Source organism: Pavona decussata, unplaced genomic scaffold (genome assembly GCF_977016875.1).
Source record: "Pavona decussata unplaced genomic scaffold, jaPavDecu1.1 SCAFFOLD_55, whole genome shotgun sequence".
In the NCBI taxonomy this organism is placed as follows: domain Eukaryota; kingdom Metazoa; phylum Cnidaria; class Anthozoa; order Scleractinia; family Agariciidae; genus Pavona; species Pavona decussata.
In genome coordinates, this window is record NW_028145477.1 from 490,577 (window position 1) to 503,435 (window position 12,859).

At 40.2% G+C, this 12,859-nt stretch overlaps 2 protein-coding genes and 1 long non-coding RNA gene across 3 annotated transcripts in view; 1 reads left to right on the forward strand and 2 right to left on the reverse strand.

The window, feature by feature from the left end:
* Positions 1–12,859, forward strand: part of LOC146480124 (uncharacterized) — a 27,960-nt gene continuing 15,101 nt past the window's right edge. Inside the window, exons 1-2 of the long non-coding RNA XR_014864781.1 lie at positions 1–436; positions 942–1,546. This is a non-coding gene — a long non-coding RNA (uncharacterized LOC146480124). The remainder of the gene's footprint in view (positions 437–941; positions 1,547–12,859) is intronic.
* Positions 1,434–12,859, reverse strand: part of LOC146480125 (uncharacterized) — a 12,872-nt gene continuing 1,446 nt past the window's right edge. The window contains exons 2-4 of the mRNA XM_085110005.1: positions 10,842–10,910; positions 2,449–2,694; positions 1,434–1,775 (exon numbers count right to left, since the gene is read on the reverse strand). Of these exons, the coding sequence (XP_084966131.1) occupies positions 1,530–1,775; positions 2,449–2,694; positions 10,842–10,910 (561 nt within the window). The 3' untranslated portion in view covers positions 1,434–1,529. The remainder of the gene's footprint in view (positions 1,776–2,448; positions 2,695–10,841; positions 10,911–12,859) is intronic.
* Positions 6,195–8,514, reverse strand: LOC146480126 (uncharacterized). Its single transcript, XM_085109989.1, has one exon. It carries the CDS (start codon positions 8,176–8,178, stop codon positions 6,454–6,456), a length of 1,725 nt encoding a protein of 574 aa, XP_084966115.1. The 5' UTR covers positions 8,179–8,514; the 3' UTR covers positions 6,195–6,453.

Below are 12,859 nucleotides of genomic sequence, written 5' to 3' on the forward strand. Positions count from 1 at the left end.
CGGGGCCATCTAGAAACGTGAAGAATGTTCACAAATCGCTTTCGATATAATTACAAATATACAGGATATTTACCGGCCCTGGTCGGTCCATATGGGAAAAACACCCTGCCAGCGTTGGCCTGGCGTAAGGCCGTCGGCCGCTTATGTTAGACGGGAGGCTCAGTTTTTTCCCATACGGACCTCCCGACCGGAAAATAACCTATATATAAAAATGGAGGTTAAGGGGTTTAGTTTCTAAAGAAACTGCGGTGCTGCGTCGGTGGGGAGTGCAAGCAATGTTTGGTTAGCACTCAATCTTTTTACCTTAATTGCCTCATCAACTTTGTTGATAAAACTAACATTAGTTATAAATGGAGGTTTGCCTATGTTGTTTCCCGAGTCACGAACTAATTGTGGTATAAATATTACAAATGTAAAATCAGCAATAAGATTTAAGGTATATGAGAGAAATGTGATGGTATATTTCCAGCCTGGTGAATGAATGAGAATGATGATTATTCAAGAAAGTGACGCAGGCATACTCGGAAAAAAGAAATCCGAGTGCTCCTATCAGGAGTCGAACCTAAGACCTTCCGATTACTAGTTCGGATGCTCTACCACTGAGCTACAGGAGACTCGTGGGTGCTAAGGTCATTAAACTAGGTTCATGGGACAAACATCTCATGCATTCACCAGGCTGGAAATATACCATCACATTTCTCTCATATACCACACGTTCGACAGATGGTATATTTCCAGCCTGGTGAATGCATGAGATGTTTGTCCCATGAACCTAGTTTAATGACCTTAGCACCCACGAGTCTCCTGTAGCTCAGTGGTAGAGCATCCGAACTAGTAATCGGAAGGTCTTAGGTTCGACTCCTGATAGGAGCACTCGGATTTCTTTTTTCCGAGTATGCCTGCGTCACTTTCTTGAATAATCATCATTCTCAAGATTTAAGGTGTTGAGGGCAAATGCCAACGCGAATGACTGGTTTAACATTTTACTACAGCTCCTTTTATAAATCTGTTAAGAATATTTTTGCATCACTACTCCAGGTTATAATTTTACCCGTTGCCCCACATATATCCATCGAATTCCATCTATTAGCACACAATAGGAAAGATGGAAATAGTATTACCATGCCGTGGATATCCCGGCGCTAGACATCTTGACCTGAGACTCACTTGGAACAAGCTTGAAGTTGACGTTAAACAGTCCACGTCTATTGACAATTTTAAGACAAAGAAGAGTTTTTACTCAGAGACGCTGTTCTATTCTACTGTATTATTTTATCGACCTTAGAACGTGTCTCTTATACTTTTGAATTTCGAACAATTTTATGAATTTTTTTTTTCAGGACCTTACTGAAAACTGAACCACGGTGAAAGGAACCTCCTGACTAAATATATTTTTAATTTATATATTGCTTTACTTCTTTGCCTCTTTCATCTCTTTCTTTCTTTATTTATTTATTTGTTTATTTATTTACCAGTCAGTTATAGCTAAATGAAGGGTTAATAATTACAGTGTTGTACCTATAAAGGTCTCATACATAAGAAGGAGGTTTCACTGTCCCAGGTATTGCTTTTGGTGGAGCAACTTGAACCATCGCAGACTGTTCTCCAATCCCTCCAGATACAGGTACCAGTACAATAGGAGGCTGGGCCGCCTGTCCATGTGATGCCTGCACTGCAACCATACCGCCACCAACTGGAGTGACCACAGGAACACCATCAACACCTAGGGTCATGACATACTCAGCTGTGTTGGGGGTATATATGACTTGTTGTCCCTGGAATGTGCAAATTTTAAGAAAATAAAAGGAACACAAATTTTCCTCGGCCTGAAAAGGAAGCTTTGCGAATTCTTTACGCTTACGCAAGCTTCACAAACTTCTGAGACACCCTCATCTGGCCCGCGGTATTGACAAGCCGAAGAAAGTGTAAGAAGGCAGTGAATAAAAGGTTTCGATCAATAAGGTGAGGTATTCGAAAAAAACAATTTCATATACGATCAAATAGAAGTCCTCTGCATCCTTTGGTATGAGAGAGGGACTTTCTTGCGCTTAATCCATCAAGAGAATTTTAGCGAGAGAAAAAGGTGAGGAAAGATGACGTCAGTGTTCTTCTCGAGTATGACGAGTATTCCTATCCCAGGAGGGATAGGGACTCCGTTGTGAAAAGTAGGGGGACCCCCTAAAGTCAAACCCCTAAGACAAACATGTAAAGGAGACCAATCTGGGTGTGGCTTAAACTTTACTCGACCCATAAAAGACAACATTCGCGCTCAATGAAATGACCACGTGGAAATAATTCTTTGTTTCGGCTAACCAAAGAGATATCTTGGTGGCTGAAAATATCAGCACTCAGTCCTGAACACACTAAGCGAGTCAACGAGCATTCCCGTACTTTTTACAAGTGAGTCCCCCCACTCCCCACCTCCCGTCCCCGTCCCGAAATTCTTACCTGGTGTTGAGGAACTGCTTCACAGCAGCATCCATCCGAGCAAGGTAACATCAAACAACAGCATCTTGGAGCCCAGATTCCAATGATAAACTCTGTGATACCAAGGAGCAACATGCAGATGTTGATAGCCATTTGTGAGTGATAACTATCTCTCCTTCTGCCATCCTGAATGTTCAAACTGTAGCATATGATGATTATTCCTCCAAACACAGCAGATGTGATGCAAAACCCCATAAAGACACCTACCTGGAAAATTAACGAAAGCAGAGTGGCTTATTTATTGAAGCATACAATGTTTGATTACAATGTTCCCTCGACGGTTATAATCGTGTGGATTAAAACAGAAGATCAGGTTCATCAACAAGTTAATGAATCTTGAGGGCAATGAAGGAAGGAAGGACAGTAAGGAGAGGAAGGAAGGAGGGAGGGAGGAAGGGAGGAAGAAGGAAAGAAAGAAAGAAAGAAAGAAAGAAAAAAGAAGGAAGGGAGGCAGGGAAAGAAGTGGGAGAGAGGAAGGAAGGCAGGACGGAGGAAAAGAAGAAAGAAGACGAAGGAGAGGAAGGAGGGAGGGAGGAAGGAAGAAGGAAGTTAGGAACGAACGAAGAAGTAGAAGGAGAGGAAGGAGGGAGGGAGGACGAGAAGGAGAAAGGAAGCACAGACAGGAAGGAGAAGAAGGAGGGAGCTAGGAAAGAAGAAAAGAAGGATGGAAGGAAGAAGAGGAAGGAGAGGAAGGAGGTAGGAAGGAGGGAAGCAAAAAAATAAGTAAGAAAGGAAGGAAAGACGAAAAGAAGGATGGAAGGAAAAAGAGGAAGGAGAGGAAGGAGGAAGAGGATAGAAATGAAGGAAGGAAGAAGAGGAAGGAGAGGAAGGAGGAAGGAAGGGAAGAGGGAAGGAAGAAGAAGAAGAAGAAGAAGAAGAAGGAGAGGAAAGGGGAAGGAAGGAGAGGAAGGAGGATGGGACGAAGGATGGAAGGGAGGGAGGGGGAAGGAAAAAGAGTAAGGAGAGGAAGGAGGAAGGGAGGGAGGAAAGAAGAAGAGGATGGAATGGAAGGAAGGAGGAAGAGAAAAGAAAGGAAGGAAGAATAGGAAGGAGAGGAAGGAGAGAATAGGAAGGAGAGGAAGGAGGAAAAGAGGAAGAAGAGGATAAAAATAAAGGAAGGAAGAATAAGATGGAAAGGAAGGAAGAAGAGGAAGGAGAGGAAGGAGGAAGGAAGGGAGGAGGGAAGGAAGAAGAAGAAGAAGAAGAAGAAGAAGAAGAAGAAGAAGAAGAAGAAGAAGAAGAAGAAGAAGAAGAAGAAGAAGGAGAGGAAGGAGGAAGGGGGAAGGAAGGAGAGGAAGGAGGATGGGAGGAAGGATGGAAGGGAGGGAGGGGGAAGGAAAAAGAGGAAGGAGAGGAAGGAGGAAGGGAGGGAGGAAAGAAGAAGAGGATGGAATGGAAGGAAGGAGAAAGAGAAAAGAGAGGAAGGAAGAATAGGAAGGAGAGGAAGGAGAGAATAGGAAGGAGATCGTTTCCCAAAATTTTTGTTCCCTGTGATTTTTTGAGCAAAATATCTTGGCGTAATGTTTCTAATCTGTTTCTAGCAGTGTAGTTGGACAGAGGTGATGGCAACCATTAGGTTTGGAGTGCTTTTGATTTTCGTTGAGTTTGCTTGCTGATTTTAAAAGCACCAATTCCATAGATGTCGTTGCAACTCTGAGAACGAACAACGAGGTCCGAAACAGTCCTCTCTTAGTTTAAAGTTCACTTTTTGAAAGGGAACTCTCAGAAAACTGCCAAATACGTAAAATCCGCCGTATTTAAGGAAACAAATGAGCAGGTCAACTGCAACTTCAAAGGCCAGCAAGAAAACTGTACATACAAATGTGCATACAAATGTCATTTGATACTCCTCTTTTAAACTGCAAATATCTAAGAAGAGAATATGTTAATATATTACAATACATATAAGATACTTGCAGTTGAAAAAGGAAGTATTAAATAATGCATATATTCTAAATATCCCTAAAACCCGTAAAATCCGCCGTATTTTAAAAAAAGATATCAGCCTGTCAACTGCCACTTCAAACTGGAAGTTCTAAGACCAGCAAAAAAACTCTAGTTAGGGTGGATTTTACGGATTTTACGGAAATTGTACATACAAATAACAATTAATACTCCTTTTTTAAACTGTAAGGATCTTTGAAGAGAATATATTAATATATCATATATATTTAATATATATTAGATACTTACAGATAAAAAAGGAAGTATTAAATTATGTATATCCGTGAAATCCGTAAAATCCGCCGTATTTTAGAAAAAGATATCAGCCTGTCAACTGCCACTCAAAACTGGAAGTTCAAAAGCCAGCAAGAAAACTATATTTAGGGTGGATTTCACGGATTTTACGGAAATCGTACATTCAAATGTCATTTAATACTCCTCTTTTAAACTGTAAGTATCTAAGAAGAGAATATATTAATATATTATAAGATATATAAGATACTTGCAGTTAAAAAAGGAAGTATTTAAAAATCATGCTTATTCCTAACATCCGTGAAATCCGTAAAATCCGCCGTATTTTAGAAAAAGATATCAGCCTGTCAACTGCCACTTCAAACTGGAAGTTCAAAGACCAGCAAGAAAACTGTGGTGTTAGGGTGGATTTCACGGATTTTGCGTAATATGACTGATGCAACATGGCCTAATACCTCTCTTTTAGATGTCTCAAAATGTTCATTGGAAGGCAGTTACAGTTAGCAAAATTTATCTAACAGTTCCATGAAAAAAATTCTGCTGTAAACTAGTACATTGTCAGAGAGTGGAAGTTCTTGCTCTTCGAAGAAAACTGTAGGTAGGGCGGATTTCACGGTATTTGCGGACAAAACAATCTTCACCCAGTGATTTTAGATTCTTGGACAAATTTTCATTGCCATCTTTTTTTCAAAATGTGACAACATGATTAACAATGATCCTGACGGTACCAGATGATTGTTACCCCTTTTGTCATGAAATGGTGCAATTAACAACTTCTGCACCTAGTAATCAAGACTTTTATTTCTTGATGTGCGATGCTTAGTAAAGTCCGTAACGAATGTGAAATAAACAAGAAACTAAACTTGGGCTGCTTCAATAGAGTTCGACTGCTAATTGCTACGTGGGAAAATAATGTAAGCAATGTGTCATAGAGTCTAACGAACTACATCGACACATGTTGCTTTAATCGTTTGTTTTGCCTTATGTGATATACATCAGAACTATGAAAATGCAATATGACTTAATACTTCGCTTTTACACTGAAGATGTCTTACAATGTTCATTGGAAGACAGTTACAGTTAGAAAAGGGACTATAAATAACATTTATCTAACAGTTCTGTGAAAAATGTTCTGCTGGTAAACTAGCACATTGTCAGAGAGTGGAAGTTCTTGCTCTTCGAAGGAAACTGTAGGTAGGGCGGATTTCACGGTATTTGCGGACAAAACAACCTTCACCCAGTGATTTTAGATTCATGGACAAATTTTCATTGTAATCTTTTTTTCGAAATGTGACAACATGATCAACAACGACCTTAACGGTACCAGATGATTGTTACCCCTTTTGTCATGAAAAAGTGCAATTAACAACTTCTGCACCTAGTAATCAACTTCGCGAAAAAGACCCAAGTCTGGAGAACGAACTCAAGTCAGGGACAAGAAGCCACGCAAAACAATTCTGAGCTATTTTAGCCAGCAGCAGAAATAGAGAAACACTGAGACACAGAGAAAATGTCAAATGAATGCTCGAGTTTGTTTAACATTACCTAGAGTTTGTTTTTGGGTCAGAATTACACACACAGTTGGAACTGGAACATGTACGGCTAGGTTAGGTCGGCTTGATAAAATTATTACATTATATACATCAGTGTGTTTGTGAATGGTGATAGAAAATTGCCACTGAAAAAAAAAAAAACAAAGAGAGAGAGAATTAAAATGAAGATTGCGTCGTTGACTACATTTGCAGTGTTGTTGTTGTTGTTGTTGTTGTTTTATTCGCTCAACGGCATTTTCGAAGCAGCCCTTTTCTTAAGAGAATCGGCAGTTCTACCCTCCTGAAACCTGAAATCTAGATCTCTCAATATCGCTGTCCACTGTCCAAATCCGTGCTTAGTTATTCCTTCCTTTAGAAAATAGTCCTCTTCTGCTGTGAATTTCAAAACATGACGAATGTTCCTCTGAGAGCGCAAGATTCTTTTAGGCAGGGCGTCCTTTTTGGGGGAGGTGTTGACATTTTCCACTGGTTCAACAGAAGGCCCGGCGGTGGAAGTTGAATCGCCGAGTCTTGCGTTGACGTCCTCGTCCACTTCTGACCCCTTGGCGCCTTGTAGTTTCTGTAGGCACTCGTGACCCTTCAAAGCAACTTCTCGGGATCGTTGTTTTTGATAGTGAACTTTAGCAACGGCAGAGCTGTGTTTTTGGTCTTCCGACAAAATCCTCTGCTCTTCGCTAGTGAGTTGGTTGAGGCTCTGCGTTTCAACAATTTGGCGATAACGCGTGGGATGGATGTACTTTCCAATTGCATCAAACACCAGTTTGCTCATGATCTCGCCCAATTTACCATGCTGGCCTCCATTTCTGTTGACGAGAACGAAATCACACTTGGGTTTAAGCAAAGGTCTAACGTACGAGATATAGCCATTGAGCACTTGCATGTTTGCGTCGGAAAGAATCAAAGAATCAAATCCATACTTTCCGGCAGTCTTGAACGTTTTCTGATCAATGAATCCACCCTTTTTCTTAGCTGCATCAATCATGTCCACCGTCAAATATTGATAAGTCATAGGACGTGACCCCTTCACTTTGATGAACAGATACATGGCTACGAATTTCGTGGCAAATGTCAAGTCCGAGGGGTTAACTTGAGCTGGACTCGATTTACACATCTTCACGGTATTTTCGTAGCGCGGCAGATGGAATTTCACGACCTCCAACAGCTCCTCCATTGTTGCCCAGTGGCCTCTTGCTTCCAGTGTTTCAATGTCTAAATCTTGTGTCCACTGCAATCGCATCATCTTTGCAACTGTCTTTCGCGCTCTTTTGAGGTACAACTCTGTTGCAGAGAACTTTTGAAAGACTGCCTCTGATGCGCCATGAAGTTTTCTGAAGTCGATCATTTCAGAAATGGCGTCTATGTAGCCTAAACGCCCACCATGGCCGAGCTTGCATTCGTCTTGTAAGTAGTCGATAAACTTGAACAACAAATTTGGAGAACATAAACTAAAGTCCACCACGTCAAAAGTCAACTCTTCCTCGTCTTCACAGCAAAATCTTAGAAACTTAAAGCATCTTGTAACTATTTGTTGCGCTGCGCGATCCTTCTTGTAACCGCCACCACTTCCAGTCAACCATTTTGTGAACAACTCGGCAATGTCACACGATAATGAAAACGAAGGAAGTATCTTCACGGCATGCTTTGTGGTTTCAGTTGTTTGATCTTGAATTGGTCTCACCATCGGAACATTTCGCGAATCTGTGATTTCTTTCGAATTGGGCTTTTCATCAAAATAAAAGAACCAACTGTGCTTGTTATAAACATGTTTTCTGCACCCTCTTTGACTTTGAAATCCATCATGGTCGCACTCTTGTATTGGGCAGTGATACAAGCTGTTGGTTTCATCTTTTTCCAAGTGAAGCCGTTTCGGTTTGGGCGACGCTCCATCGATATCCGACCAATCGACTTTATACTTCTTGCTCATTTTGCCTTTTAAGCGCATCTAGTCAACACGATCTCCTTTAAATCTGAACCATAACCGAGGAGCGGATGACGAGCAAAGGAACTGCATATATGTTTGCATTTGCCAAAGCATGCCCTTACTTGCCCGCCCTCATTACTATTGTGCAAAATTCATGACAGTGACATGCCACCAAACTCGCCCAAGCAGGTCTGAGCGCGCCTTCTTGTTTGCCTCATTCCCAAAGGCTACCTTAATTTGGGAACAAAATGGAAATGCGTAGAAAAATGGTCCAAAATCTGTTCTCGAACGACCAATTTGGGAACAATATGTTCTATTCACAGAGAGGAACTCGGAACAAAACAGCCCTAAATGACCAATTTGGGAACAATGTGTTCCATCAACAGATAGGAACTCGGAACAAAACAGTCCTTACTTATCAATTTGGGAACAATGTGTTCCGTGCACAGATAGGAACTCGGAACAAAACATTCCTTATTTATCAATTTCGAAACAATGTGTTCCATGCACAGATAGGAACTCGGAACAAAACAGTCCTAAGTTATCAATTTGAGAACAATATGTTCCATTTACAGTTGGGAACTCGGAACAAAACAGTCCTTATTTATCAATTTCGGAACAATGTGTTCCATCAATAGATGGGAACTCGGAACAAAACAGTTCTTATTTATCAATTTGGGAACGAAGTGTTCCATTAACAGATAGGAACTCGGAACAAAACAGTCCTAAATGACCAATTTGGGAACAATGTGTTCCATCAATAGAAAGGAACTCGGAACAAAACAGTCCTAAATGACCAATTTGGGAACAATGTGTTCAATTTACAGATAGGAACTCGGAACAAAAAAGTCTTGAATGACCAATTTGGGAACAATGTGTTCTATTTACAGATAGGAACTCGGAACGAAACAGTCCTTATTTGTCAATTTGAGAACAATATGTTCCATTTACAATTGGGAACTCGGAACGAAATATTCCTCTTTTACACTAGAGTGAACGTTTTGTTCCTACCTTGTAAAACATCTGGTCCTCTTATAGTCAATAGGAACACAAAAACGAGGAACAGTCCATACTAGAGGAACGTTCCTTTTGGAATACAGGAACAGCCAACGAAACTTAAAATCAGCGAAAAAAAGAATCAAAGACTATGGAAAAACTCCAAAAAGCGTAATTCAAGCGCTTCGGCGAAATGAAAACAATCTTTAAAATTTGGTGAAGTCTCATTCAATCGAAGGCAGCAAAACGCGCCAAAATCAAATTTTGGGAAATGTAGAAGAGGAAGGAGGAAAAGAGGAAGAAGAGGATAAAAATAAAGGAAGGAAGAATAAGATGGAAAGGAAGGAAGGTAAAAGAGGAAGAAGAGGAAGGAGGGAGAAAAGAAGAGGAAGAAGAGGAAGGAGGAAGGGGGAAGAGAGGGAGAAGGAAAGGAGGAAGAAGAGGAAGGAGACGAAGGAGGAAGGAAGGAAGGATGGAAGGAAGAAGAGGAAGGAGGAAGGAGGAAGGGGGAAGGAAGGAAGAAAGATGAAAATGAAGGAAGGAAGAAGAGGAAGAAGAGAAAAATGGAAGTTTAATTTAATAATCTTTATTTGTGCTTTTTTTCAATGTACATGGTTGATTCTTACAATCTTGTAGTGGCAATACATAGAATTAAATTAACTATTAGTTAAGATAATGTAAAAGAGGAAGAAGAGGAAGGAGGAAGAAAGGGAGGAGGGAGGGAAGAAGAGGAAGGAGAGGATGGAGGAAGGGGAAAGGAAGGGAGAAGGGAGGGAGGAAGGAAGAAGTGGAAGGAGACGAAGGAGGATGGGAGGAAGGCTGGAATGAAGGGAGGGGGGAAGGAAGGAAAAAGAGGATGGAAATGGAGGAAGGAAGAAAGAAGATGAAGAAGAGGAAGCAGGAAGGGGAAAGGAAGGAAAAAGAGGATGGAAATGAAGGAAGGAAGAAGAGGAAGGAGAGAAAGGCGGAAGGTAGAAGGAAGAAAGAAATGGATGGAAATGAATGAAGGAAAAAGAGGAAGGAGAGGAAGGAGGAAGGCAAAAGGAAGGAAGAAGAGGAAGGAGGATGGGAGGAAGGATGGAAGGGAGGGAGTAAGTAAGTAAGTAATTTATTTAATGTCAGATGCACAGGGGGTGGTCTTCCAGTCCCCCGAGCCACAGGCTCATGATAAAAGTGTTTTATAAAAATATATAGAAAAAGCTAATAGCTACTAATTTCAATTTAAAAAACATCTATCTATAAAGATAAGTAAGAAAAATAAATCAGGTCGAAGGCAATTGCTGCATTGACAGCCGTTAATGAAGGAAGGATGAAGAGGAAGGAAAAAAGGGAGGAAGGAAGAAGAGGATGGAAAGGAAGAAAGGAAAAAGAGGAAAGAGAGAAAGGAGGAAAGGAGGAAGGAAGGAAGTAAATGGAAGAAGGAGAGGAAGGAGGAAGGGAGGGAGGAAGGAAGGAGGAAGGAAGGAGGGAGGGAAGGATGGAAGGAAGTGGGTGGGCATTTAACCTGTGAAACACAGTAGAGCAATTCACGACCCAGTACTTGTATTAGAATCACGTGATTTGTAAGTGTCTGCCAGATCAATTATCTACCTCAACCTTCGGCTTCGGCAAATAATTGATGTGTTCTCCACTGACAAATCACGATATTTTGCTCAGCATCGTCTAATAATTGTCAAATATTAACTTACAAAAATATTACGGGAACGAGTTATTTCTCTGCTACTCCCAGGAATGCCCAGACCTCCTGTGATGCACATCTGCAACAAAACACATTCATAAATATGTTTTCGCTCTTTAATTTACTCATTATATTTTTGCGAGCGCCTATACATCACGCTATCTAGTCAAATCAAGGTCACGCACACACACTCTTACAATCATGCTATCTGCTAACTACTGGATTTTTTTTTTTTTTTGTAATTTAATAGTTTTTATTCCATTTATTTAGTTACAGATTCACAAATGAAAACAATGCTAGTACAGAACACACACACACATCTCAGGTCAGTAATTAGGGAGCCATGACGCATTATTATTATGACTATCATTATTGTTTTGTTTCTTTTTATGAGCACCAAATATCCATCGTGATGTTTGCTGATGTACTTGCCCCATTTATTTAAACGAATAGCTAAGTTATCTGGTGATTTATCCCGTGGTTTAGTTATTTTAGTTTCGAGCCGATAAACTACTTTAACCCTTGCAAAAAATATATTTTATAGCCAGGTCTGGTTTCAACAATTCTCCAATTGCATATGTGCCGTTTTGCTATTAACAAAATATGATTTACAAATAAATAATCTTTACAGTCTAAAATACCAAGCATTATGTTTTTATCTGACAACTGATTTATATTTATATTAAAATCGCTAAACCACTTGATAACTTCCGCCCAGAACTCCCTAGTATAGTGGCAAGATACAAAGAGATGTTCGAGGGATTCATCCGTTTCTCCACAATATGGGTATGCTGGTAATGATAAAATACCGATTTTACATAGAAAGGCATCCGTAGCTATACATCTGTTTTAAAGCTTATATTGAAACTCGCGCAATTTGGTATCCAGAGTAACACGGAATGGAAGACTGTAAATCTTTTTCCAGTTTCAATTAACGTGTTCAAATTGAGCGATATATTTTCTCTGAGCGGTTGGTTGGATGATAACTCTGTTTCGAAGTTCTTTGTGGATGATTTTTGACTCGGCTTTACTCGGAAGGACCTTTTTGCCATTTAGAAGCAACTGAGTCTGATCATGTAAGTTAAAAGGAACAGTGCCAGTGCACTCGCAGGTTTTTCAGGATTGACGCCATACTACTGGGAGGGCATCATTGCTGAAGCAAGTTGAAATGCATCCAATGGGAATACGTTTAGCTCTCTTAACTTACACTTACCTACTAGTAACATTTTCCGAAATTTTCAACAAGATCGAGAAACACTGTAAGTGATTTGTCATTCCTCAAAAAATCTGTTAAATCGTCAGCAAAAAGCCCTAGTCTGATTTCTTCCTCATTTACTTTAATACCTTGAATACTCTTAATGCGCCGTGTTGCGATAGCCAAAATCTCTAAAGGGATAATAAAGAGATAGGATGAAAGCGGGTCTCCCTGTCTACTGAACGCCTCGTTTGGATTTCAAAGGATGTGGTGGAGAAGCCGTTATTAACAACACATCTTGAAATGTTTTTGTTTTTTCTTTTTCTATGAAACGTGTGAATCCACTGCATAAATGACGGTCCAAAACAAAAGGCAGAGAGAGTACGAAACAAAAATTCCCTATTCACCGAATCAAAAGCTTTCTTTTATATCTATGGCAATCATTCTTCCATTAATTTTATATTTTTCACTGTAGTCCAAGATATCGTCAATTGTTCTGACGGCATCAAAAATAGTCCTGCCTTTGACATACGCGCATTGATTAAAATGTATGATACTTGGGAGGACGGATTCCAATCTTTTTGCAATAGCCTTTGAACCTATTTTAACATCAACATTGATTAGGGAAATAGGTCGCCAGTTGGAGATGTCTCTTTTGTCCATGAATTTTTTCTCTGGTAATGTTATAATACCTTTCTTCTGTGTGTTCGATAGTTCGCCATGATCATAAGCATAATTACAGTGCAACGAACTCAACCAGGGCCAACTAACATTGATTAGCCAATCACAGGTCACGTTTACAACAAAGGAGTATGGCTTTGGCAGTTTGCAAA